The sequence below is a fragment of the Chiroxiphia lanceolata genome, unplaced genomic scaffold, assembly GCF_009829145.1.
Source record: "Chiroxiphia lanceolata isolate bChiLan1 unplaced genomic scaffold, bChiLan1.pri scaffold_62_arrow_ctg1, whole genome shotgun sequence".
NCBI classification, from domain to species: Eukaryota; Metazoa; Chordata; class Aves; order Passeriformes; family Pipridae; genus Chiroxiphia; species Chiroxiphia lanceolata.
In genome coordinates this window covers 97,458-120,066 of record NW_022476529.1, presented here as the reverse complement: position 1 = coordinate 120,066, position 22,609 = coordinate 97,458, and the positions used below count along the sequence as shown (strand labels likewise).

The 22,609-nt window shown below is 61.6% G+C and overlaps 2 protein-coding genes and 2 long non-coding RNA genes across 4 annotated transcripts; 3 read left to right on the top strand and 1 right to left on the bottom strand.

Moving 5' to 3' along the window:
• The first annotated feature begins 812 nt into the window (after positions 1 to 812).
• On the top strand, positions 813 to 9,437 carry LOC116781762 (E3 ubiquitin-protein ligase TRIM7-like). Its single transcript, XM_032677498.1, has 8 exons — positions 813 to 1,347; positions 3,550 to 3,636; positions 4,526 to 4,753; positions 6,261 to 6,283; positions 6,390 to 6,505; positions 6,767 to 6,799; positions 8,605 to 9,168; positions 9,395 to 9,437. The coding sequence occupies exons 1-7, from the start codon at positions 835 to 837 to the stop codon at positions 9,129 to 9,131; spliced, it is 1,527 nt and encodes a 508-aa protein (XP_032533389.1). The 5' UTR covers positions 813 to 834; the 3' UTR covers positions 9,132 to 9,168; positions 9,395 to 9,437.
• LOC116781767 lies at positions 4,772 to 5,102 on the top strand. The gene is made up of 3 exons (XR_004354978.1): positions 4,772 to 4,810; positions 4,973 to 5,004; positions 5,054 to 5,102. It is a non-coding gene; the product is annotated as an uncharacterized LOC116781767 (long non-coding RNA).
• On the top strand, positions 5,242 to 5,860 carry LOC116781766. Its single transcript, XR_004354977.1, has 3 exons — positions 5,242 to 5,316; positions 5,366 to 5,719; positions 5,759 to 5,860. It is a non-coding gene; the product is annotated as an uncharacterized LOC116781766 (long non-coding RNA).
• A 2,986-nt stretch (positions 9,438 to 12,423) lies between the features above and the next one.
• Positions 12,424 to 22,390, bottom strand: LOC116781776 (zinc finger protein 692-like). The gene is given in 16 exon segments (XM_032677524.1): positions 12,424 to 12,694; positions 13,571 to 13,670; positions 14,251 to 14,365; positions 15,301 to 15,379; positions 15,686 to 15,748; positions 16,469 to 16,621; positions 17,381 to 17,500; positions 17,586 to 17,634; positions 18,161 to 18,439; positions 18,990 to 19,021; positions 19,122 to 19,283; positions 20,893 to 20,978; positions 20,981 to 21,024; positions 21,027 to 21,109; positions 21,953 to 22,033; positions 22,194 to 22,390. Coding segments are annotated over 16 exon segments (1,914 nt in total).
• Between the last annotated feature and the right edge of the window lie 219 nt (positions 22,391 to 22,609).

Here is a 22,609-nt window from a genome sequence, read left to right as displayed (position 1 = left end):
TGCAAACCCCCCAGTTCCATAGAGACCCCCCAAAACATCCTACAGACCCAAATACACCGTCCCAATCCCACAGGGAACCCCTAAAGCACCTTTTAGACCCTAATTCACCCCCACCCCAATCCCACAGGGACCCCCAGACCATCCTACAGACCCAAATACACCGCCCCAATCCCATAGGGAACCCCCAAGCCAACTTATAGACCCCAATGCACCCCTCCTAATCCCACAGGGACCCCCCCAAAACCATCCCACAGGCACCTATACCCTCACTTATTCTATAAGGACCCAGACATCCGGGCTCCCCCTGCCAACTATAGGGACCCCCTCCTCTCTCAGCAGCCTCTTGGTGACTACCCTCACTCTCCCACCATCCTACAGACCCCTCATACCCCCCTCGATCACACAGGGACCCCCAAAAAGCCCCTCTCATGGACCCCTATGGGCATCGCCCCCCCCCCGCCCCACGTGACACCCTCCCCCCGCGCGTGCTTAGCGCCCCCCAGCGGGCGGGCGGGCGGGGCGGTGTGGCCCCGCCTTTTTTTCCGCGCCCTCCTTTTCCCCATCTACGGTCATGGCCCCGCCCACCCGCCTCGTTATCACGCGCGGCCCCGCCCAATCACCGCCGCGGGAGGGACAAACTACGCCCCCTCACCCTCTTCGCCACGCCCCCCGCCCCTCTGCGCGCAGGCGCGGCCCCGCCCCCGGGGCCGCCAGTCGCGCGGGCGGCGCCGCGCGGAGCGGACGGGAGGGACTCGCGCGGGAGCCGCCGCCGCCACCGACGCCACGACCGGGACCGCCAGCGGGGCCGGGCCCTCGGCCGGGGCCGCGGCCGCCATGGAGGCGCCGCCCGCGCCCCCCGCCGCTCCCCCGGCTCCCTGCAGCGCGGCGCGGAGCCTGCAGGACGAGCTGACGTGCCCCGTGTGCCTGGAGTACTTCAACGACCCGGTGCTGGTGGCCGAGTGCGGGCACAACTTCTGCCGCGCCTGCGTGACCCAGTGCTGGGAGGACTCGGCGCGCCGCCTGTGCTGCCCGCAGTGCCGCGAGCCGGTCCCGCAGCGCCTCTTCCGCCCCAACCGCTCCCTCGGCAACATCGTGCACATCGTCCGCCAGCTCGGGCTGCCGCCGGGACCCGCCGAGGCGCCGCCGGGCCCGCCCGCGCCCGCCCTCCCCGTGCCCGCCGCCGCCCCGCCCGGGCCTCCGGGGCCGCCGCGATGCCCTCGCCACGGGGAGCCGCTGCGGCTCTACTGCGTGCAGGACCGGCGGGCCGTGTGCGTGGTGTGCCACCTGTCCCGCGAGCACCGAGCGCACACCGTGCTGCCCGCCGAGGAGGCGGCCCACGCCGCCGAGGTCAGTGCGGTGGGGGACACCCCCGGTGTGGGAACCCCCCGGGGGAGGGAGAGCGGTGGGAGCACCCCCGGAATGTTGGGGAGCAGTGAGGACCCCCACAGCTCCCAGGGATCTTTTTGGGGTGCAGGATCCCCTCCCCGGGGAGGGAGAGCAGTGGCGACACTCCCCAGCTCCCAGGGATCTTTTTGGGGTGCAGGACCCCCCCTCTGGGGAGGGAGAGCAGTGGGAGCACCCCCGGGTGTTGGGGGGCAGTGGTGACACCCCCCAGCTCCCAGGGATCTTTTTGGGGTGCAGAACATCCCCCCTGGGGAGGGAGAGCAATGAGAGCACCCCCGGGATGTTGGGGGGCAATGAGGAACCCCCTCCTACTCCCAGGGATCTTTTTGGGGTGCAGGACCCCTCCTCTGGGGAGGGAGAGCAGTGGGAACCCCCCAGGATTTGGGGACCCCCCCGGATTTGGGGACCTCCCTTTTCTCCAGGATATGGGGGGGAAAAGGGACTCAAATCCCCCCAAAACAGGGACCCTCCTGGGGGTGGGTGCAGTGGGGACCCCCCCAGGGTTTGGGGACACCCCCCCAGGATTTGGGGACCCCATTTTCTCCAGGATTTTGGGGGGAAAAGGGACTCAAATCCCCCCAAAACATGGACCCTCCTGGGGGGGGGGATGTCACTGGAGCCCCATCCCAGTGCAAACTGGATTGAACTGGGAGGACACTGGGGGGGGGTGTGTTATTTACCCCCCCCCATCCCGATCCCGGCTGGAATTGCCCCCCCAGGACCCCCCTTTACCCCCCCCAAGTGACGCAGAACGGCCCCGACCCCCCCCTTCCTGTCGCGACATGGGGGGGGTTCCCGCGTTCCCCGTCGCGATTAATTAGCGAGGAGGGGGTTAATGAGCCCTGCAGGGCCCGGGATCGGCCGATCCAGAGGGATCCAAAGGGATCCAGAGGGATCCAAGATGCCGGACGGGGCTGATGTCGCTGCGCAGGGAAGAGGAGGAGGAGGAAGAAGAAGAAGGGGGGGGGGACACGCGGGGGTGGCACCGGGAGGGGGGGAGAGTTGGATCATTGGGTCATTAACCACCGCAGAGTGTTAATTAGTGGTCATTAAGTCCTGGGATAATGAATTCAATCCCGGAACTGCCGCGGTTCCTCTTCCGGGGGGCACAAAAAAAAAGCGATTTTTGCCCTTTTTTAGGTGCTTTTTTGAGGGTTTTTTACCCTTTTTTTGGTGCTCTCTCTTGGTTGTTTTTTGCCCTTTTTTAGGTGCTCTCTTTTGGGTTTTTTACCCTTTTTTTTGTGCTCTCTTAGGATTTTTTTACCCTTTTTTGGTGCTCTCTCTTGGGGTTTTTTTACCCTTTTTTAGATGCTCTCTGTTGGGTTTTTTTACCCTTTTTTCGGTGCTCTCTCTTGGGGTTTTTTACCCTTTTTTAGGTGCTCTCTCTTGGGGTTTTTTTACCCTTTTTTAGGTGCTCTCTCAGGATTTTTTACCCTTTTTTTGGTGCTCTCTCTTGGGTTTTTTTACCCTTTTTTAGGGCCTGGGCTGGTGCTCTCTCTTAGTTGTTTTTTTTTTTTCCTCAATAACCTATTTTTATGAATTTTTGGTGTTGTTGCTGAGCTCCTCCCACCCCCCCCCCCCCCGATTTTTTTAATCCAAATAATTTACTTTAATCTCACGGATAAATTCCAACAGCCCCAAAATCCCTCTGTTTTGGGGGGTCATTTATGAAATAAATGGGTTTATTTGCCCCCCCCCCCCAAGCCCAGGGGCTTCTCCACCCTCTGTGGAGGTCAAACCACTTAAACCAGGACGGCTTTAATTAATTAATAACGAATTGATTTAACGAGCAGCCCGGAGGCGGCGGCTCCTCCTCTTTTAGGGGGGGTTCAACCTGATTTTGGGGCACCTTGGGAGGGGGTGGGGTGGGACCTGGGGGGTTGTTTTTTTCACAGGCAGTTAAAATTAGATTTAATTCTCTAATTGATTTTTTTTTTTGGGGGTGGTTTTGGTGGTTTTGGGGGAGGAAGATTTGGCACATCCTGAGGTCGAGGAGGGGGGAGCAGGGCAGGGGGGTTCTGCCCTTCCCAAAAACCCCCCAGATTGGGGGAGTTTGGCCGTTTTAGCGGCAGCAGCACAGCAGGGACACCCCCAGGGCCAAGAATTCCCAAGAATTCCCAGGAATTCCCCCCGTTCTGCTTCCAGGAGGTGCCCCAGGAGCACTTGAGCTCCCTGAGGAAAGGGCGGGAGGAGGCCAAGGCCGAGCGGGAGCGGCAGAGTGAGGAGCTGCTGGTGAGTCAGGGGGGTCCCTCAGCCCCCCATCCCTCAGGATCTGCTCTTTCCTTGGGATTCCCTGAGCCCCCCATCCCTCAGGATCTGCTCTTTCCTTGTGGTTCCCATCCCTGAGGATTTGGTCTCACCTTGTGGTTCCCATCCCTGAGGATTTGGTCTCACCTTGGGATTCCCTGAGCCCCCCATCCCTGAGGATCTGCTCTTTCCTTGGAGGTCCCATCCCTGAGGATTTGCTCATTCCTTGGGATTCCCTGAGCCCCCCATCCCTGAGGATCTGCTCTTTCCTTGGAGGTCCCATCCCTGAGGATTTGGTCTCACCTTGGGATTCCCTGAGCCCCCCATCCCTGAGGATCTGCTCTTTCCTTGGAGGTCCCATCCCTGAGGATTTGGTCTCACCTGGAGCTTTCCTGAGCCCCCCATTCCTGAGGATTTGCTCTTTCCTTGGGATTCCCTGAGCCCCCCATCCCTGAGGATCTGCTCTTTCCTTGGGGGTCCCACCCCTGAGGATTTGGTCTCACCTTGGGGGTTCCCTGAGCCCCCCATCCCTGAGGATCTGCTGTTTCCTTGGGGGTCCCACCCCTGAGGATTTGGTCTCACCTTGGGGGTTCCCCAAGCCCCCTTCCCACAGGAATTCCGTCTCTCCCGGGTTCCCTGACCCACAGGAATTCCATCTCTCCCGGGTTCCCTGACCCCCTGCCCATTGGAATTCATCTCCTGGATTCCCCAAGCCCCCTTCCCACAGGAATTCCATCTCTCCCGGGTTCCCTGACCCACAGGAATTCCATCTCTCCCGGGTTCCCTGCCCCCCTGCCCGTGGGGATTCGTCTCCCGCGTCCCTCTCCCGGTCGGCTCCGATCCCACCGATGCTTTTCCCCCTCTGGAATGGCAGAAGCAGACGGAGGTGGAGCGGCAGAAGATCGTGGCCGAGTGCAAGGAGCTCCGGGCCTTCCTGGAGGAGAAGGAGCAGCTCCTGCTCTCCCGCCTGGAGGAGCTGGACAGGGACATCGGGCGCCGGCGCGACGAGAGCGTGGCCAGGCTGAGCGAGGACATCGCCCAGCTCGACAAGCTGCTGGCAGAGCAGGGAGGGGACGGCGGCACAGGGGGCAGCCCTGGGGAGGTGAGAGCCTTGGGAAGTGTCCCCATGGAATAGGGATAGGGAACAGCCCTGGGATGTGTCCCCATGGAGCAGGGAACACTCCTGGCCGAGGACATCGCCCAGCTCGACAAGCTGCTGGCAGAGCAGGGAGGGGACGGCGGGACAGGGAACAGCCCTGGGGAGGTGAGAGCCTTGGGAAGTGTTCCTGTGGGACAGGGAACAGCCCTGGGGAAGTGAGAGCTCCCCATGGAGCAGGGAACAGCCCTGGGGAGGTGAGAGCCTTGGGAAGTGTCCCCATGGAGCAGAGAACACCCCTGGGAGGTGAGAGCCTTGGGAAGTGTTCCTGTGGGACAGGGAACAGCCCTGGGGAAGTGAGAGCTCCCCATGGAGCAGGGAACAGCCCTGGGGAGGTGAGAGCCTTGGGAAGTGACCCCATGGAGCAGGGAGCAGCCCTGGGGAGGTGAGAGCCTTGGGAAGTGTTCCTGTGGGACAGGGATAGGGATAGGGAACACCTCTGGAGAGGTGAGAGCCTTGGGATGTGTCCCTATGGAACAGGGACAGGGATAGGGAGCACCCCTGGGGAGGTGAGAGCCTTGGGAAGTGTCCCCATGGAGCAGAGAACACCCCTGGGAGGTGAGAGCCCTGGGATGTGTTCCTGTGGGACAGGGAACATCCCTGGGGAAGTGAGAGCTCCCCATGGAGCAGGGAACATCCCTGGGGAAGTGAGAGCTCCCTATGGAGCAGGGACAGGGATAGGGAGCAGCCCTGGGGAGGTGAGAGCCTTGGGATGTGTCCCCATGGAACAGAGATAGGGATAGGGAACAGCCCTGGAGAGGTGAGAGAGCCTTGGGAAGTGTTCCTGTGGGACAGGGAACAGCCCTGGAGGGGTGAGAGCCTTGGGAAGTGTTCCTGTGGGACAGGGAACAGCCCTGGGGAGGTGAGAGCCTTGGGAAGTGTTCCTGTGGGACAGGGAACAGCCCTGGGGAAGTGAGAGCTCCCCATGGAGCAGGGAACACCCCTGGAGAGGTGGGAACCTTGGGATGTGTCCCCATGGAATAGGGATAGGGAACAGCCCTGGGATGTGTCCCCATGGAGCAGGGAACACCCCTGGGGAGGTGAGAGCCTTGGGATGTGGGGACAGAAAATCCCGGGAATGGGATCAAAAAGGTTCCATTTGTGGGAGAGGCAAAAAAAAAAAAAAGCCATTTTTGGGGACAGAATTCCCGTTTATAAAGGGCATTAAAGAAAAATAATCCCGTTTAGGAGGTCAAAAAAATTCCATTTATGATGAAAAAAGAATTCCATTTATGGGGGAAAAAAATTCCCATATATGAGGGATAAAAAATTCCCATATCTATGGTAGGAGAGGGGGGAAAAAACTTCCCTTTGTGGGGACAAAAATAACCCTGTTCTTGGGGACAAACAAATCCATGGGATCGTGGCTGGTGCTGGGCAGGAATTTGGGATCTCCGAGGTCGGAGCGGGGCCGATCCTGACGGAATTCCCTGTTTTCTTTCCCCTTTTCCAGGGCGTTGTCCCAGCTGGCAGCAGGTGAGTGGGGCCCAGCCCTTCACTGGGTGAACTGGGTGTGCAATTCCCGGGGAAAATTCCTGGGATTTTGGGGGGTTTTATTCCCTGAATCCCGTTGTCTCCTCAGCCTGGAGAGCTGGATGTTCCTGAAACCCGAGCCCGGATTTTCCGAGCTGGAAAAGAAGCTCAAGAGCTTCTCCCAGAAGAGTGCAGTGCTCAAGGAGGTGCTGCTGGAATTCAAGGGTGAGCCTGGGGGAAAAAAAAGGGGAATTCCAGGGAAAAATCCCGCCTGGAATTCCAACAGAACCAGGGCTGGGATTGGGATTGGGCTCTTCCTTCACTCCCGGGAGAGCTCCAAGTGTTGGATCATCCCAGGGGGAGGAGGTGGGAAAGGAGGGATTTCCCTGGGATTGGAGGGTGTTGGGAGTGAGGGATCATTCCCACGGGATTGGAGATCCAGGAATTCCAAAGGGGGCTCAGTCCTTTTTCCTTGTTTTCCCGCAGAGAACCTGCGCTTCGAGCTGGAGAACGACACAGGTGAGGGAGGACCTCCCATTCCAAGGGATTTCATGGAATTGGCTGGGACTGGGGGGGCTGGGACCTCCCATTCCAAGGGATTTCATGGAATTGGCTGAGACTGGGGGGGCTGGGACCTCCCATTTCCAAGGGATTTCATGGAATTGGCTGGGACTGGGGGGGCTGGGACCTCCCATTTCCAAGGGATTTCATGGAATTGGCTGGGACTGGGGGGGCTGGGACTCTGGGAATGACCCCACCTGTGTCCCTCCTGTCCCATTTGGGACACAGACTCTGGATCACCCCCAATGACCCCACAAGTGACCTCCCTGTGTCCTCCTTGTCCCATTTGGGACACAGACACTGGATCACCCCCCTCACAGCTCCAGGAATGACCCTACAGGTGAATCCCTGTCCCATTTGGGACACAGACCCTGGATCACCCCCAATGACCCCACAAGTGACCCCCCTGTGTCCTCCTTGTCCCATTTGGGACACAGACACTGTGGTGGGACAGTGACCCCACAAGTGACCTCCCTGTGTCCCCCTTGTCCCATTTGGGACACAGACCCTGGATCACCCCCTCACAGCTCCGGGAATGACCCCACAGGTGATTCACCTGTGTCCCCCTTGTCCCATTTGGGACACTGGCAATGGGTCACACCCCTCACAGGTGGGAGTGATCCCACAAATGACCCCCCTGTGTGTCCCCCCGTCCCATTTGGGACACAGACCCTGGATCACCCCCTTCACAGGTGTGGGAATGACCCCACAGGTGACTCCCTGTCCCATTTAGGACACAGACACTGGATCACCCCCTTTTTTCCCGCTCTCTTCCCAGCTGACCTCTCCCTGGACCCCGACACTGCCAACCCCTACCTGGTGCTGTGGTGGGACAGTGACCCCACAAGTGACCCCACAAGTGACCCCCTGTGTCCCTCCTTATCCCATTTGGGACACAGACCCTGGATCACCCCCAATGACCCCACAAGTGACCCCCTTGTGTCCTCCTTATCCCATTTGGGACACAGACACTGAATCACCCCCAATGACCCCACAGGTGCCTCCCCTGTGTCCCCCCATCCCATAAGTGACACCCCCCTGATGTCACCCCCTCACAGCTCCAGGAATGACCCCCCTGTGTCCCCCTTGTCCCATTTGGGACACAGACCCTGGTTGTCCCCCCCTCACCCCCTTTTTCCCCCCTCTCTTCCCAGCTGATCTCTCCCTGGACCCCGACACTGCCAACCCCTACCTGGTGCTGTGGTGGGACAGTGACCCCACAAGTGACCCCCCTGTGTCCCTCCTTATCCCATTTGGGACACAGACACTGGATCACCCCCAATGACCCCACAAGTGACCCCCCTGTGTCCCCCCTAGTCCCATTTGGGACACAACCACTGACTCACTCCCTTTTTTCCCCCTCTCTTCCCAGCTGACCTCTCCCTGGACCCCGACACCGCCAACCCCTACCTGGTGCTGTGGTGGGACAGTGACCCCACAAGTGACCCCACAAGTGACCCCCCTGTATCCCCCCTGTCCCATTTGGGACACAGACACTGAATCACCCCCAATGACCCCACAGGTGGCACAACAACCTGTCAGCCCTTCTCCCTGTAGGTTTGGGGCACAGACACTGGGTCAGTGCCCTCACAGGTGTGGGAATGACCCCACAGGTGACCCCCCTGTGTCCTCCTTATCCCATTTGGGACACAGACACTGAATCACCCCCAATGACCCCACAAGTGACCCCCCTATGTCCCTCCTTATCCCATTTGGGACACAGACACTGACTCACCCCCTTTTTCCCCCCCCTCTCTTCCCAGCTGACCTGTCCCTGGACCCCGACACCGCCAACCCCTACCTGGTGCTGTCGGAGGACAAGCGCAGCGTCCGCCTGCGCGGGGCCCCCCAGGAGCTGCCGGCGCACCCCAAACGCTTCGACTACGCCTTCTGCGTCCTGGCCTGCGAGGGCTTCCAGGCGGGGCGGCACTACTGGGAGGTGGAGGTGGGCGACGGCGAGAGCTGGGTGCTGGGGGCCGCCCGCGAGTCCGTGCGGCGCAAGGAGAAGGTCGACTTCGCCCCCGAGGAGGGGATCTGGGCGGTGGGGCTCAACTGGAAGGGCAAGAATTGGGATCAGTACCAGGCGTTCACCTCGCCCGAGACGCCGCTGTCGCTGTGCGAGCGGCCGCGCAAGGTGGGGGTGTACCTGGACTACGAGGGCGGCTGGGTGGCCTTCTACAACGCCGACACCATGGCGCCCATCTTCACCTTCACCGCCGCCTTCTCCGAGAGGATCTTCCCCTTCTTCTGGCTCTTCTACGTCGGCTCCTCGCTCTCCCTCTGCAACTGAGGCGCTGCCGCCCGCCCGCCCGAGCTGCCACTGCCACTTCTCCCCCTCTCCTGGTCCTCATCATCCTCCTCCTCTCCTCCTCTTCTCCTCCCTCTCCACCTTCTCCTCCTCCCCTCGTCCTCCTCCTCGTCATCCTCCTCTGCTCCTCCCTCTCCACCTTCTCCCCTTCCTCCTCTCCTCCTCCTCTCCTCCTCCTTCTCTGCCTTCTTCCCTTCCTCTTCCTCCTCCTCTCTCTCCACCTTCTCCTCCTCTCCTCCTCCTCTTCCCCTTCCTCCTCCTCTCCTCCCTCTCCAACTTCTTCCCTTCCTCTTCCTCCTCCTCTCTCTCTACCTTCCTCTCCTTGTCCTCCTCCCCTTCCTCCTCCTCTCCTCTGCTCCCTCTCTACCTTCTCCCCTTCCTCCTCTCCTCCTCCCTCTCCACCTTCTCCTCCTCTCCTCCTCCTCCTCCTCCTCCCCTTCCTCCTTTTCCTCCTCCTTTCCTTCCCTTCTCCTCCTCTTTCCTCTCCACCTTCTCCCCTTCCTCCTTCCTTTCTCCTCTCCTCCTCCTCCTCCTCCCCTTCCAACTTCTCCTCTCCTCGTCCTCTTCCCCTTCCTCCTTCCCTTCTCCTCTTCCTCCTCCTCCCCTCCTCCTCCCCTCCTTCTCCTCCTCTCCTCCTCCCTCTCCACCTTCTCCCCTTCCTCCTCTCCTCCTTCTCCTCCTCCTTCTCTTCTCCTCTTCCTCCTCCCCTTCTTCCTCCTCTCCTCATCCTCCCCCTTCTCCTCCTCCCTCTTCTCTTCCCCTTCTCTTCCCCTTCCTCCTCCTCTCCTCCCTCTCCACCTTCTCCCCTTCCTCCTCTCCTCCTTCTCCTCTTTCTCTTCTCTTCCTCCTCTTCCTCCTCCTCTCCTTGTCCTCTTCCCCTTCCTCTTCTTCTCCTCACTCTCCAACTTCTCCTCCTCATCCTTCTCTTCTTCCTCCCCTTCCTTCTCCTTCTGCTCTTCCTCCACCTTCTCCTTCCCTTCTTCTTCTCCTCCTCCCTCTCCACCTTCTCCTCCTCCCTCTCCACCTTCTCCTCCTCCTCCTTCTCCTCCTCTTCCTCCTCCTCTCCTCATCCTCCACGTTCTCTTCCTCCTCCTCCTCTCCTTTTTCCTTCTCTCCTTCCTCTTCCTCCTCCTCGTCCTCACCCCGGGGACCTGCCAGGGGTCCCCTGTGTCCCCCCCTCTGTCCCCCCTTTGTCCCCCCCCAAACCCCCCCTTTTCCTTTGCTTCCAGGCAGGATCCCCCCCCCCCAAACTCCCACTCAGAGCAGGGGGGGTTTGGAATTTTGGTTTTCCCCCCCCCCCTTGTTGCATTTAAAGAGTTTTTTGAGTCTTTTCACCCCCCCAAAAATCTTCCTCAGGGCCGTTGGCTGTTGGGGGGGGGCTGGTTGAGCCCCCCCTGAACCCCCCAATCCCTTTCTCCCTGGAATTTTTTGGAGCCCCCACCTCGAACCGGAGCCAAAGCTCCCCTATTTCCCCCCAAAATCTCCCCTATTTCCCCCCAAAATCTCCCCTATTTCCACCCAAAATCCCCCCCATTTGCCCCCCAAATCTTCCCCTTTGCCCCCCAAATCTTTTCCCCTTTTCCCCCCAAAATCTCCCCCATTTCCTCCCCAAATCTTCTCATTCCCCCCCCAAAATCCCCACCCAATTCCCCCCAAAAATCCCCCCCCTTTTCCCAAACCCTGATCCCTTGGGAGCCCCCGAATCCAGGGAAAAGGGGGGGGGGGGCAGTGGATGTTTGGGGTCACCTGGAGGGGATTTGGGGGCTCATGTGGGGTCTGGAGGAGGGGGGGGACCCTTTTTTTCGGTGTCACCTCGTTCTTGTCCCCCCTCTTTGTCCCCCCCCCGCTGCTCTTCGTGTCCCTCTCACCGTTAGTGGGGAAATAAAAGTTGCTGTGCAAAAAAAAACCACCCTAAAAACGGTGATTTGGGGGTTTTTTGGGTCCTGGGGGAGGAGGAGAAGCTGCTCCTGCTCTTGGGGGGGGTCAGAGCCAGGGACACCCCACCAAAAACACCCTAAAAATGGTGATTTGGGGTTTTTTTGGGGTGCTGGGGGAGGAGGAAAAGCTGCTCCTGCTCCCTTGGCCCCCCCAAAAAAACCCTAAAAATGGTGATTTGGGGTTTTTTTGGGTGCTGGGGGAGGAGGAAAAGCTGCTCCTGTATTGGGGGGGGGATTTTGGGATCATTTGGGATCGTGGGAATGATCCCAAGTCGGAGCCTTCAGGTACCTGTGACTTCAGGCTGGGGCTTAAATTCGGGTTTGAAATGGAAATTCAAGTTTTAAATTCGAGTTTTTAAATTTCAAGGGGAGGTTTAAAGCCCTGGGAATTCCCGCCCATCCCAATTTCCAGGGGCCTGACTGGGAATTCCCGCCCATCCCAGTTCGGGTCCCCAATTCCTGGTGCTTCCATCCCCCCTCCAGCCCCTTTTTCCACCCCAATCTTCCGTTTTTCCGCCTCTTTCCCGCAGGAACTCGGCCCAAAATCCCAATTTTTACCCAAAATAAGTCTTTTATTGAGGGGATTTTGGCACCCTCGGGCTCCGGGGAACCCGGGATTTGGCAGGAAAAGTGGGATATTTGCCCCAGGGCTTGGTGGGAAAATCGGGATTTCACCTGGGAGTGGGTAAAAAATTGGGGATTTCACCCAGGGATTTGGCTAAAAAATTGGGATTTCACCTGGAATTTGATGGAAAAATTGGGGATTTCATCTGGGATTGGCTAAAAAGTCAGGATTTACCCAGGATTTGGTGGGAAAATCAGGGATTTCACCTGGGATTTGGCTAAAAAATTGGGATTTCACCCGGGATTCGGCGGGAAAATTGGGGATTTCACCTGGGATTTGGCTAAAAAATTGGGGATTTCACCTGGGATTTGGATAAAAAGTTGGGATTTCACCCAGGACTTGGTGGAAAAATTGGGGATTTCACTGGGATTTGTCTAAAAAATTGGGATTTCACTGGGGATTTGGTGGAATAATCAGGGATTTCACCTGGGATTTGGCAGGAAAATTGGGGATTTCACCCAGGATTTGGCTAAAAAATTGGGATTTCACCGGGGATTCGGTGGAATAATCGGGATTTCACTCAGGACTTGATGGAAAAATCAGGATTTCACCCGGGATTTGGCTGAAAAATTGGGGACTTCACCCGGGATTTGGCTGAAAAGCTGGGATTTGCCCCCAGGATTTGGCAGAAAACCCGGGAATTCTGCGTTTTTGGCCCCCGGGGTCCCCCTCTGGCCCCTCCATCCCCCCCAAACCGGGGGATGAGCCCCCCCTACGACCCCTCCCGGGGCGTGGCCGGGTCCTGCCCCACGGCCCCGAATCCCGTCGGGATCCCCCCTTTCGGGGTCCCCCCTTTTGGGATCCCCCCTTTCGGGGTCCCCCCGGGGTGGCTCTTGCTCTTGTGGGCGGTGACGTTGTCCCTCTTCTCGAACCTCTTCCCGCAGAGGTCGCAGGGGAACTGGTACGAGGAGTCGGCGTCGTGTTTCCGCATGTGCCAGTTCAGGGAGGCCTTCTGGCGGCACGTGAAGCCGCAGATCTCACACCTGGGAGCGATCCGGGAACAGGGAGGGGGCTCAGGGAACAGGGAGGGGGCTCAGGGAACAGGGATGGGGCTCAGGGAACAGGGAGGGGGCTCAGGGAACAGGGATGGGGCTCAGGAAATGGAGATGGGCTGGGGTGGCTCAGGAAATAGGGATGGGGCTGGGATGGGGCTCAGGGAACAGGGATGGAGCTCAGGAAATGGAGATGGGCTGGGATGGGGCTCAGGGAACAGGGATTGACAGGGATGGGGCTCAGGGAATGGAGATTGGCTGGGATGGGGCTCAGAGAACACAGGGAGCAGGAGGGACTGGGACTCCCTGGGAAGGACAGGGATGGGACTGGGACTCACTGGGAAGGGCAGGGATGGGACTGGGACTCACTGGGAGGGGTAGGGATGGGACTGGGAGGGGCAGGGATGGGACTGGGACTCCCTGGGAAGGGCAGGGATGGGACTGGGAGGGGCAGGGATGGGACTGGGACTCCCTGGGAAGGGCAGGGATGGGACTGGGAGGGGCAGGGATGGGACTGGGACTCCCTGGGAAGGGCAGGGATGGGACTGGGAGGGGCAGGGATGGGACTGGAACTCACTGGGAGGGGCAGGGATGGGACTGGGAGGGGCAGGGATGGGACTGGAACTCACTGGGAAGGGCAGGGATGGGACTGGGAGGGGCAGGGATGGGACTGGAACTCACTGGGAGGGGCAGGGATGGGACTGGGACTCCCTGGGAAGGGCAGGGATGGGACTGGGACTCCCTGGGAAGGGCAGGGATGGGACTGGGACTCCCTGGGAAGGGCAGGGATGGGACTGGGACTCCCTGGGAAGGGCAGGGATGGGACTGGGACTCACTGGGAAGGGCAGGGATGGGACTGGGACTCACTGGAGGGGTTTCTCCCCGGTGTGGATGCGCCGGTGGATCAGGAGGTTGCTGCTGGTGCGGAAGGAGCGGGCGCAGAACTCGCAGATGAAATCCCGCTGGTCTGGGGGGGAAAAGGCACCGGGATCGGCCCCTCATCCCAACATTCCCGGCCCAGGAATCCCTCTGGGAACAGGGAGGCTCCTCATCCAGCCCAGGAGTCCCTCTGGGAACAGGGAGACTCCCCATTCGGACCAGGGATCCCTCTGGGAACAGGGAGGCTCCTCATCCAGCCTGGGAATCCCTCTGGGAACAGGGAGTGTCCCCATCCAGCCTGGGAATCCCTCTGGGAACAAGGAGACTGCCCAGCTGGAGCAGGAATCCCTCTGGGAACAGGGAGACTTCTCATCCAGCCCGGGAATTCCAGTGGGAACAGGGAGACTCCCCAGCCAGAGCAGGGATGGGAATGAGGGGGATGAGGGGACGGGAAAAGGAGTGATCCCTGTGGGATTCCCAGGTGGAATCCACGGGGAGGTGGGATCCACACACATGGAATCCCACGTGGGAAGAGCGGAATCCCTGTGGAGGGAGGTGGAATCCACGGGGAAGGAGGTGCAATCCCTATGGAGGGAGCTGGGATCCCTCTGGAATGCCCTGGGATCCCTCTGGAATGCCCTGGGATCCCTCTGGAATGTCCCCCTCACCGCTGTGCAGCTTCTCGTGCTCCTTGAGGTGCTTCTTGAAGTTGAAGGATTTGCCACAGGAGGGCTCGGGGCAGGTGAAGGTTTTCTGGTGCACGTGTTGGTACTTCTGGTGGTGCTGCAGGAAAAATCCCTCAGATCCCAAATCCCGGCCCCAGGGGGGACCAGGCTGGGGTTGGGTGGGGTTTGGGTGGGTTTGGGTGTTTTTTCTCTGTGTTTTGGGTGGTTTGGGGCAGGTTTTTGGCAGTTTTGGGGCAGGTTTTGGGTGGTTTGGGGTGGGTTTGGGGTGGTTTTTTGGCAGTTTTTGGGTGGTTTGGGGCAGGTTTTTGGTATTTTGGGGCGGGTTTGGGTGGGTTTTGGGTGGGTTTTGAGTGGGTTTGGGCAGGTTTGGGTGGGTTTTGGGTGTGGATTTTGGGTGGTTTTGGCAGTTTTTGGGTGGTTTTTGGTGGGTTTGGGGTTGTTTTGGGTGGGATTTAGGTGGTTTTGAGTGGTCTTCAGTGGGTTTTAGGTGGTTTTCAGCAGGTTTTGGGGGGTTTTGGGTGGTTTTTCAGTGGGTTTTGGGTTGTTTTGGGTGGGATTTGGGTGGTTTTGAGTGGTCTTCAGTGGGTTTTGGGGGGTCTTGGGTGGGGTTTGGGTGGTTTTCAGTGGGTTTTGGGGGGTCTTGGGTGGGGTTTGGGGCGGGTTTTGGGTGGTTTGGGGCGGGGCTTGGGCAGTTTTGGGTGTATTTTAGGTGATTTTTGGTGGTTTTGGGTGGAATTTGAGTGGTTTTGGGTGGTTTGGGGCAGGGTTTAGGTGGGTTTTGGGTGGGGGTTTGGTGATTTTTGGTGGGTTTGGGTGGAATTTGAGTGGGTTTGGGTGGTTTTTGGTGGTTTGGGGTAGGGTTTAGGTGGGTTTTGGGTGGGGTTTTGGTGGGTTTGGGTGGAATTTGAGCGGTTTTGGGTGGGTTTTGAGTGGTTTTGGGTGGAATTTGAGCAGTTTTGGGTGGGTTTTGAGTGGTTTTGGGTGGAATTTGAGCGGTTTTGGGTGGGTTTCAGGCAGGTTTGGGGGTCTCACATTCAGGTACTGGCGGTTGGAGAAGATTTTCCCACAACCCTCGAAGTCACAGAGGAGAATCTCGCGCTTCGCCGCCTTCCTGGGAAAACCAAAAACCTTCCCAGGGCAGGGCTGGAAAACCTTTGGGATGCCCCTCTGGCTCCCTGTTCCACCCTCCTCACCCCTTTTCCCTCTTTTCCTTCCCCCTTGGAGCTGCTCCCTCTTTTTTCCCCCCCTTAAAACCTTCCCTGGAGCTGCTCCTCGTCCTCCCCAGGGGTTGGGAAGAGCCCCTGGAGCTCCTCCAGCCCCTTCCCATCCCATTTTTTTTGGGTACTTGATCCTTTTGGGGCCGGGAAGAGCCCCTGGAGCTCCTCCAGCCCCTTCCCATCCCATTTTTTTGGGGTACCTGATCCTTTTGGGGCCGATCTGAGCCTCCTCCTCGTCCTTTCCCTGCGTCCTCCTCCGGCAGCTGCAATGGGAAAAACCTGGATGAGCCGAGCCCGGAGTCCCCTCATTGTCCCAGCAGGAAATTCCCAAGGAAATCCCACTTTAAACCCACCAGTTCTCTCTCTTTTCCCTCCCCTTTTTCCCATCCCTTTTTCCCATCCCTCGGGAGCAGGAGGAGCTGGGACAAACACACGGCTCAGGAGTCAAAAAGGGGGGAATAAATCCTTTATTGTGTGGCAAAGCTTGTCCCCCGTGGCCAGTGGTGCCATGGGGCCAGTGGCCACCCCCTTGGGGACACGAGGCTTGTCCCCCGTGGCCACCAGGTCACAGGGAGGGTGGCCACCCCCTTGGGGACACAAGGTTCATGCCCTGTGGCCAGTGGTGCCATGGGGACAGTGGCCACCCCCCTGGGGACACACAGCTTGTCCCCCGTGGCCAGGAGGTCAGAGGGAGGGTGCCCCCCCCCCCTTTGGGGACACGAGGCTCGTGCCCTGCCCTCAACACTTGCCCACCTTTGGGTGGTCCCAGCAGGTCCCTCAGTGCAGAGACAGAGACAGAAACCCCCCCCAGACCACCCCAAAATGCTCCCCCCGTGACCCCAAAATGCTCCCCTCTGTGACCCCAAAATGCTCCCCCCTGTGACCCCAAAATGCTCCCCCCTGTGACCCCAAAATGCTCCCCCCATGACCCCAAAATGCTCCTCCATGACCCCAAATCACTCCCCCGTGACCCCAAAACTCACCCCCGGCCGCTCCTCTCCTCGGGGGGGTCCCGGGGGGGCTCCAGGGGGGGCTCCAGGGGCTGTTCCTGCTCCTCCTCCTCTTCCTCGGGGGGTTTCTCCTTCTCCTTCCTCCGGGCCCGGGGGCGGCTCGGCCGGGACGGGGGCTCCGAGTCACTGGGGGGGGAAATGGGGTGTTGAGGGGGTTTGGGGGGGGAAATGGGGAGGGTGAGGGGGTTTGGGGGATAAATGGGGAGGGTGAGGGGATTTGGGGGGGATAAATGGGGTGTTGAGGGGGTTTGGGGGGATAAATGGGGTGGGTGAGGGGGTTTGGGGGGATAAATGGGGAGGGTGAGGGGGTTTGGGGGGGTTTGGGGGATAAATGGGGAGGGTGAGGGGGTTTGGGGGGCTGGGGGGGATAAATGGGGTGGGCTCCCAGTGCCTCACTGGTCTGTACTGGGACACAGAGGAGGAGGAGCCTGAGAGCTCCCAGTGCCTCACTGGTCTGTACTGGGATGGCAGAGGCAGAGCCTGAGAGCTCCCAGTGCCTCACTGGTCTGTACTGGGACACAAAGAGGAGCCTGGGAGCTCCCAGTGCCTCACTGGTCTGTACTGGGATGGCAGAGGCAGAGCCTGAGAGCTCCCAGTGCCTCACTGGCCTGTACTGGGATGGCAGAGGCAGAGCCTGGGAGCTCCCAGTGCCTCACTGGTCTGTACTGGGATGGCAGAGGCAGAGCCTGGGAGCTCCCAGTGCCTCACTGGTCTGTACTGGGATGGCAGAGGCAGAGCCTGGAAGGCTCCCAGTGCCTCACTGGTCTGTACTGGGACACAAAGAGGAGCCTGGGAGCTCCCAGTGCCTCACTGGTCTGTACTGGGATGGCAGAGGCAGAGCCCAAGAGGCTCCCAGTGCCTCACTGGTCTGTACTGGGCCCTCACCTGCCCGGGTGGTAGCTCTGGTCCCTCAGGTCATCGCTGTAGGTCAGGTCATCTTCCTCCTCCTCCTCCTCCTCCTCCTGCTCCCGGGGCTCATTCCCAGGCTCCTTCTCGGGGCTGGAGCTGCAGGACACGGACACGGGGGGGGATCAGTCTGGGAGGGGGACAAAGGGGCCAAAGGGGACAATTTGGGGGGGTCACCACTCACCTCCCGCCCGCTGCTGCCACGGGGGACGGCTCTGGGGGCACCTGGGGGGCTGCAAAGGGGACAGGGGGGTCATGGGGGGGCTGGAAGGGGACAGGAGGGTGATGGGGGGGACAGGAAGGGATTGGAAGGGGACAGGAAGGTGATGGAGGGGACAAGGGGGTGATTCAAGGGGACAGGAGGGTGATGGGGGGGACAGGAGGGGATTGGAAGGGGACAGGGGGGTGATGGGAGGGACAGGAGGGTGATGAAAGGGTTGGAAGGGGACAGGAGGGTGATGGGGGGGACAGGAGGGGATTGGAAGGGGACAGGAGGGTGATGGGGGGGACAGGAGGGTGATGGGGGGGTGGAAGGGGACAGGAGGGTGATGGGGTGGCCATGAGAGGAAGAGGAGGAGGAGGGTGAGGATGGAGGGTGGGGAAGGGCCTCAGGGTTGTCCCAACCCCTGACCCCAGTGGGATGAACCCCCCAGAGCAGGATGGGGTGCTGGTGGGTGCTGGTGGGTGCTGGTGGGTGCTGGTGGGGACCCAGGGGGTGCTGAGGGCACAGAGGTGACCCCGGGCATTGGGGGTGCTCACCTGTGCCCCCAGCCCCGCCGCGCCCCCCTTCCTCCTCCTCCTCCTCCTCCTCCTTATCCAAGGGGTCTCCCGGCTCCGGGGTTGCTCCTGGGGGTGTCCCGGGGCCCCCCCAGGAGAAGCGGTGCCCGGCCACGCACTCCCAGACCAGGGGGTCGGCGCTGCCCGGCGCCGGCGGCCGCACGTCGGGCACGAAGCCGCACTCCTGCCCGTGCCCGTGGGACAGCACCACCAGGCGCTGCAGGGAGGCTGGGTGCAGGTGGCCTGGGTCCCCTGGATCCCCTGGGACACACCAGAAACACGGGAATACTTGAGGGAACGGGGCAGAGAGGGGGGTCTGGGGGGGGGGGGGGGTCGAAGGGGGAAAGTGCGGAAATCTTTGAGGAAACGGTTCCCGAAATGGGGGGTTGGGAGGGGGGGGTTAAATGGGGAAAATGTGGAGATTTGTGAGGGAATGGTTCCAAAATGGGGGTTTAGGGGGGGTTAAACAGGGAAAATATGGAAATCCTTGAGGAAACAGCCCCAAAGGGGAGTTTGGGGGGGGTTAAATAGCAAAATATGGAAATCCTTGAGGGACTGGTTCCAAAATAGGGGTTGGGTGGGCAGCACCCCAGGTTTGGGGAGGGGGAGGCACCCACCCCAGGTGCTGATTTGGGGAGGGGGAGTCACTCACCCCGGGTGGGCAACACCCCGATTTGGGGAGGGGGAGGTCCCCACCCCGGGTGCCAATTTGGGGAGGGGGAGTCACCCACCCCGGGTGCTGATTTGGGGAGGGGGAGTCACCCACCCCGGGCGTGCTGCACCCCAATTTTGGGGAGGGGGAGGCACCCACCTGAGCTCCGGGTGCCGCCGGGGTTGCTGTACCTGCAGGGACAGGATGGGGTCAGCAGGGGCAGAACCAGCCCGACCTCAACCCGGGGTGGGGAGGGGAGGTTTTGGGGGGCTCGGGGCCCCCCCCAGCGACCTGTCGAGCAGGAACTGGGCGAGCTGGGAGTGCAGGGCGAAGCCGAGCTGCTCCTTGAGGCGGCACCAGCGCTCCAGGTGCCCCCCGATGCGGATCCGGCAGCGGCTCCGCCGCGCGTCCAACTCCCGCCGCCGCTGCCGCCGGACAACCTCGGGGGCACGGGGGCGGCCCCCCCGACACGGGGACACGGGCAGGGGCTGGGGGGGACAGGGGAGGGGGTCAGGGGGGTGGGATGGGGGGACTGGGGGCACGGGGAGGGGCTGGGGGGACAGGGAGAGACTGGGGGGTACAGGGAGGGACTGGGGGGTCAGGGGGTGGGCTGGGGGGACTGGGGGCACAGGGAGGGTCTGGGGGGACAGGGGAGGGTCAGGGGGTGGGCTGGGGGGACTGGGAGGGGTTGGGGTGACAGGAGAGGGTCAGGGGGTGGGCTGGGGGGACTGGGGGCACGGGGAGGGGCTGGGGGAACAGGGGAGGGGTCAGGGGGGTGGGCTGGGGGGACTGGGAGGGGTTGGGGTGACAGGAGAGGGTCAGGGGGTGGGCTGGGGGGACTGGGGGGACAGGGAGGGGCTGGGGGGACAGGGAGGGACTGGGGGGTACAGGGAGGGACTGGGGGGTACAGGGGAGGGTCAGGGGGTGGGCTGGGGGGACTGGGGGCACGGGGAGGGGCTGGGGGGGACAGGGAGGGTCAGGGGGTGGGCTGGGGGGACTGGGGGCACAGGGAGGGACTGGGGGGACAGGGGAGGGGTCAGGGGGGTGGGCTGGGGGGACTGGGAGGGGTTGGGGGGACAGGGAGGGACTGGGGGGACAGGGGAGGGTCACTGGGGTGGGGTGGGGGCACAGCCAGGGATCGGGGGGGGGCTGGGGGCACAAGGAGGGGTTGGGGGGACAGGGAGGGGTTGGGGGGACAGGGGAGGGTCAGGGAGGTGGGCTGGGGGCACGGGGAGGGGCTGGTGGGACTGGGAGGGACTGGGGGGACAGGGGAGGGTCACTGGGGTGGGCTGGGGGGACAGGGAGGGGTTGGGGGGACAAGGAGGGGTTGGGGGCACAGGGAGGGGCTGGGGGGACAGGAGAGGGTCACTGGGGTGGGCTGGGGGGACAGGGAGGGGTTGGGAGGACAGGAGAGGGTCAGGGGGGTGGGCTGGGGGCATAGCCAGGGATCGGGGGTGCTGAGGGCACAAGGAGGGGTTGGGGGGACAGGGGAGGGTCACTGGGGTGGGCTGGGGGTGCAAGGAGGGGCTGGGGGGGACACAGTGGGGGTCTGTGGGGGGACATGGGGGTGGTCCGGCACTGGATGGGGGAGTTCAGGTGAGGAATTGGGGGGGTCCTGGCTCCATTGGGGGGGGATCAGGTGAGGAATTTGGGGTGTCCTGGCTCCATGGGGGGGGTGTGGGGGGGTTCAGGTGGGGCCACAGGGACACGGGAGGGGTCGAGGGGGGGGGGTCACAAGAAAGGGGGGGCTGAGGGGGGGACCCCCCCACTGCCCCAAGCCCCGCCCCAGTCCCCGCCCCCTCGCCTTGGCCCCGCCCCTCGAACCCCCGATGCCACCTCCCTCTTGGCCCCGCCCGCCCCCACACGCCCCGCCCATCCCACAAGCCCCGCCCCCGTCGTTCCCCCCCCCCCACTAGTTTCCCCCCCCCGCCCGTTCCCCCCGCCGGGCCTTAAAGCGGGAAGGGGGGGGAAAGCGGCACAACGGCGGCGGGCGGGAACGGAAGAGCCGGACTGTGGGGGCTCCGTCCCGCTCCCGCCGCCCCCGCCGCCCCCTCCCCGTCCCCGCGAACCTCCTCCGCCGCTCCGCGCTCCATCCCGCGCCGAGGGGGCCCCACCCCGGGCCGTGCCCCCTTTAAGAGCCGCCGGACGTTCCCCCCCCCTCCCTCCCTCACGCCGCTGAGGGACCGCGCCAAGATGGCGGAGGCCCCGCCCACTGCGCGCGGAGGGGGGGCCGCGGGGGACGCTGGGAGGTGAAGTCCCGCGCGGGGCATGATGGGAAACTCCCCGTGGGGGATGAGGGGGGGACACGGGAGAGGTCGGGGGGCAAGGGGGGGGACACGGGTGGACACGGGAGACGCGGGGGGTCACGGGGAGACACGGGAGAGGAGGGGGGACGCGGAGGAACACAGGGACACGGCGGTGACCCAGGGTCCCCCCGCATCTCCTGTGTCCCCCCGTGCCCCCCCCCCATGTTCCCTGGGTCCCCCCCGTGTCCCCGCGTTTCTCCACAAAAGAGTTTGGTCTGATAAACACCTGAAGAAAAGTACCAAGATCGGTGTTTGCAGAGCCATTCTCCTGTCTACTCCCTTATATGAGTCAGAATCGTGGGTCATCTACCTCAACCACCTGCGTCTCCTGGAAGGCTTCCATCAGCGCTGCCTCTGTGCAACCCTAAACATCCACTGGTCAGGTTATGTGACCAACGCATCTGTTCTCGAAGGTAAGCAGGGATGGAGCCACTTGGCTTATTGTCATCTATAGTAATATAAAAGCATAAAAATAACGCTTAAGTGTAGGGACTGAGATTATGTGACTCTGGGAGAAACTCAAGGGGAACTTGCAAGATAAATGCAGATGTGGTGATAAATCTGTGTGGGCGTGAAATTGCGTGGGAGTGTTTTTCTCCTGGGCAGAGAATGCGTAACTAAAAAGTGGATATAGAGCAAAGCTGCTGACTGTAATTTACTGCTGATGTAACGGGGTGGATAAACCAGGAAAGAACTGTAATGAATTATTTTGTCATACCACACGGGGGCCGTGCCCGAGTGTGTCAGGTGGAGGCATCATCCCAGCTTCCCAACCGTGGGCAAGGAGAGCTGGAAGGGGCTTTTTGGCAAACCCACTCGTGGTCACTGGCACAGCCATCAACATCCAAGCTCTTGCCTTTCAGGGTCTCACGCCCTTCGTCCGACAGGTCCCCAAACCTGCACGACAAAGGGTTTATTGGCTGAGAGGAGCAAAAAGTGTCCCAGTCCTGCCGCAAAGGAGACAGGGGAGGTGTTTCTCTTGCCCTTTTCCTGCACCGTTTCCCGGGGGAGGTGCCCGGCTGTGAGGGCGGGCAGTGCAGTGCATCCTCCCCTCTGCCTCGTCCCCGCCTTCCTCGGCGAAGAAGTCGCTGCAGCTGCGAGCGCGTGTTTCAGGTGGAGTTGGGAGCGCCGGGGCTCGGGGAGGGGGCGAAAAGGGGGGTCTGGGGGGTTCGCCCTGCCTTGGGCCGGGGGGGTGTTGGCGGTGCTGAGGAGGGGGCTCTGGCGGGCTCTGGCCGCTCGCTCATCGCGCCGCATCGGCCGCGGGGTCGGGGAAGGGGGACCGGGGGCAGCCACCGGCGGGGGAGGCGATGGGACCCGGCGGGACCGTCTCTGTGTCCGGCCCTGCGCCCCCGTCGGGTGCTGGTTCTTCCCCTGAGGGGGGCTGAGCCCGTTCTGCAGCTGCCCGGGGCCAGCAGCGTCCAGGCAATGGCACCCCCAATGGCACCCCCATGTCACGACAGGGCCGCGACAGGG

What these genes read in the sequence shown, in the direction of transcription:
- LOC116781762 (XM_032677498.1), top strand. Translation starts at nt 835, where the DNA reads ATGGAGGCGCCGCCCGCGCCCCCCGCCGCTCCCCCGGCTCCCTGCAGC. An exon ending in AGGCGGCCCACGCCGCCGAG is followed by an intron (nt 1,348 to 3,549) that starts GTCAGTGCGGTG and finishes TTCTGCTTCCAG; the next exon opens with GAGGTGCCCCAGGAGCACTT. An exon ending in GTTGTCCCAGCTGGCAGCAG is followed by an intron (nt 6,284 to 6,389) that starts GTGAGTGGGGCC and finishes TTGTCTCCTCAG; the next exon opens with CCTGGAGAGCTGGATGTTCC.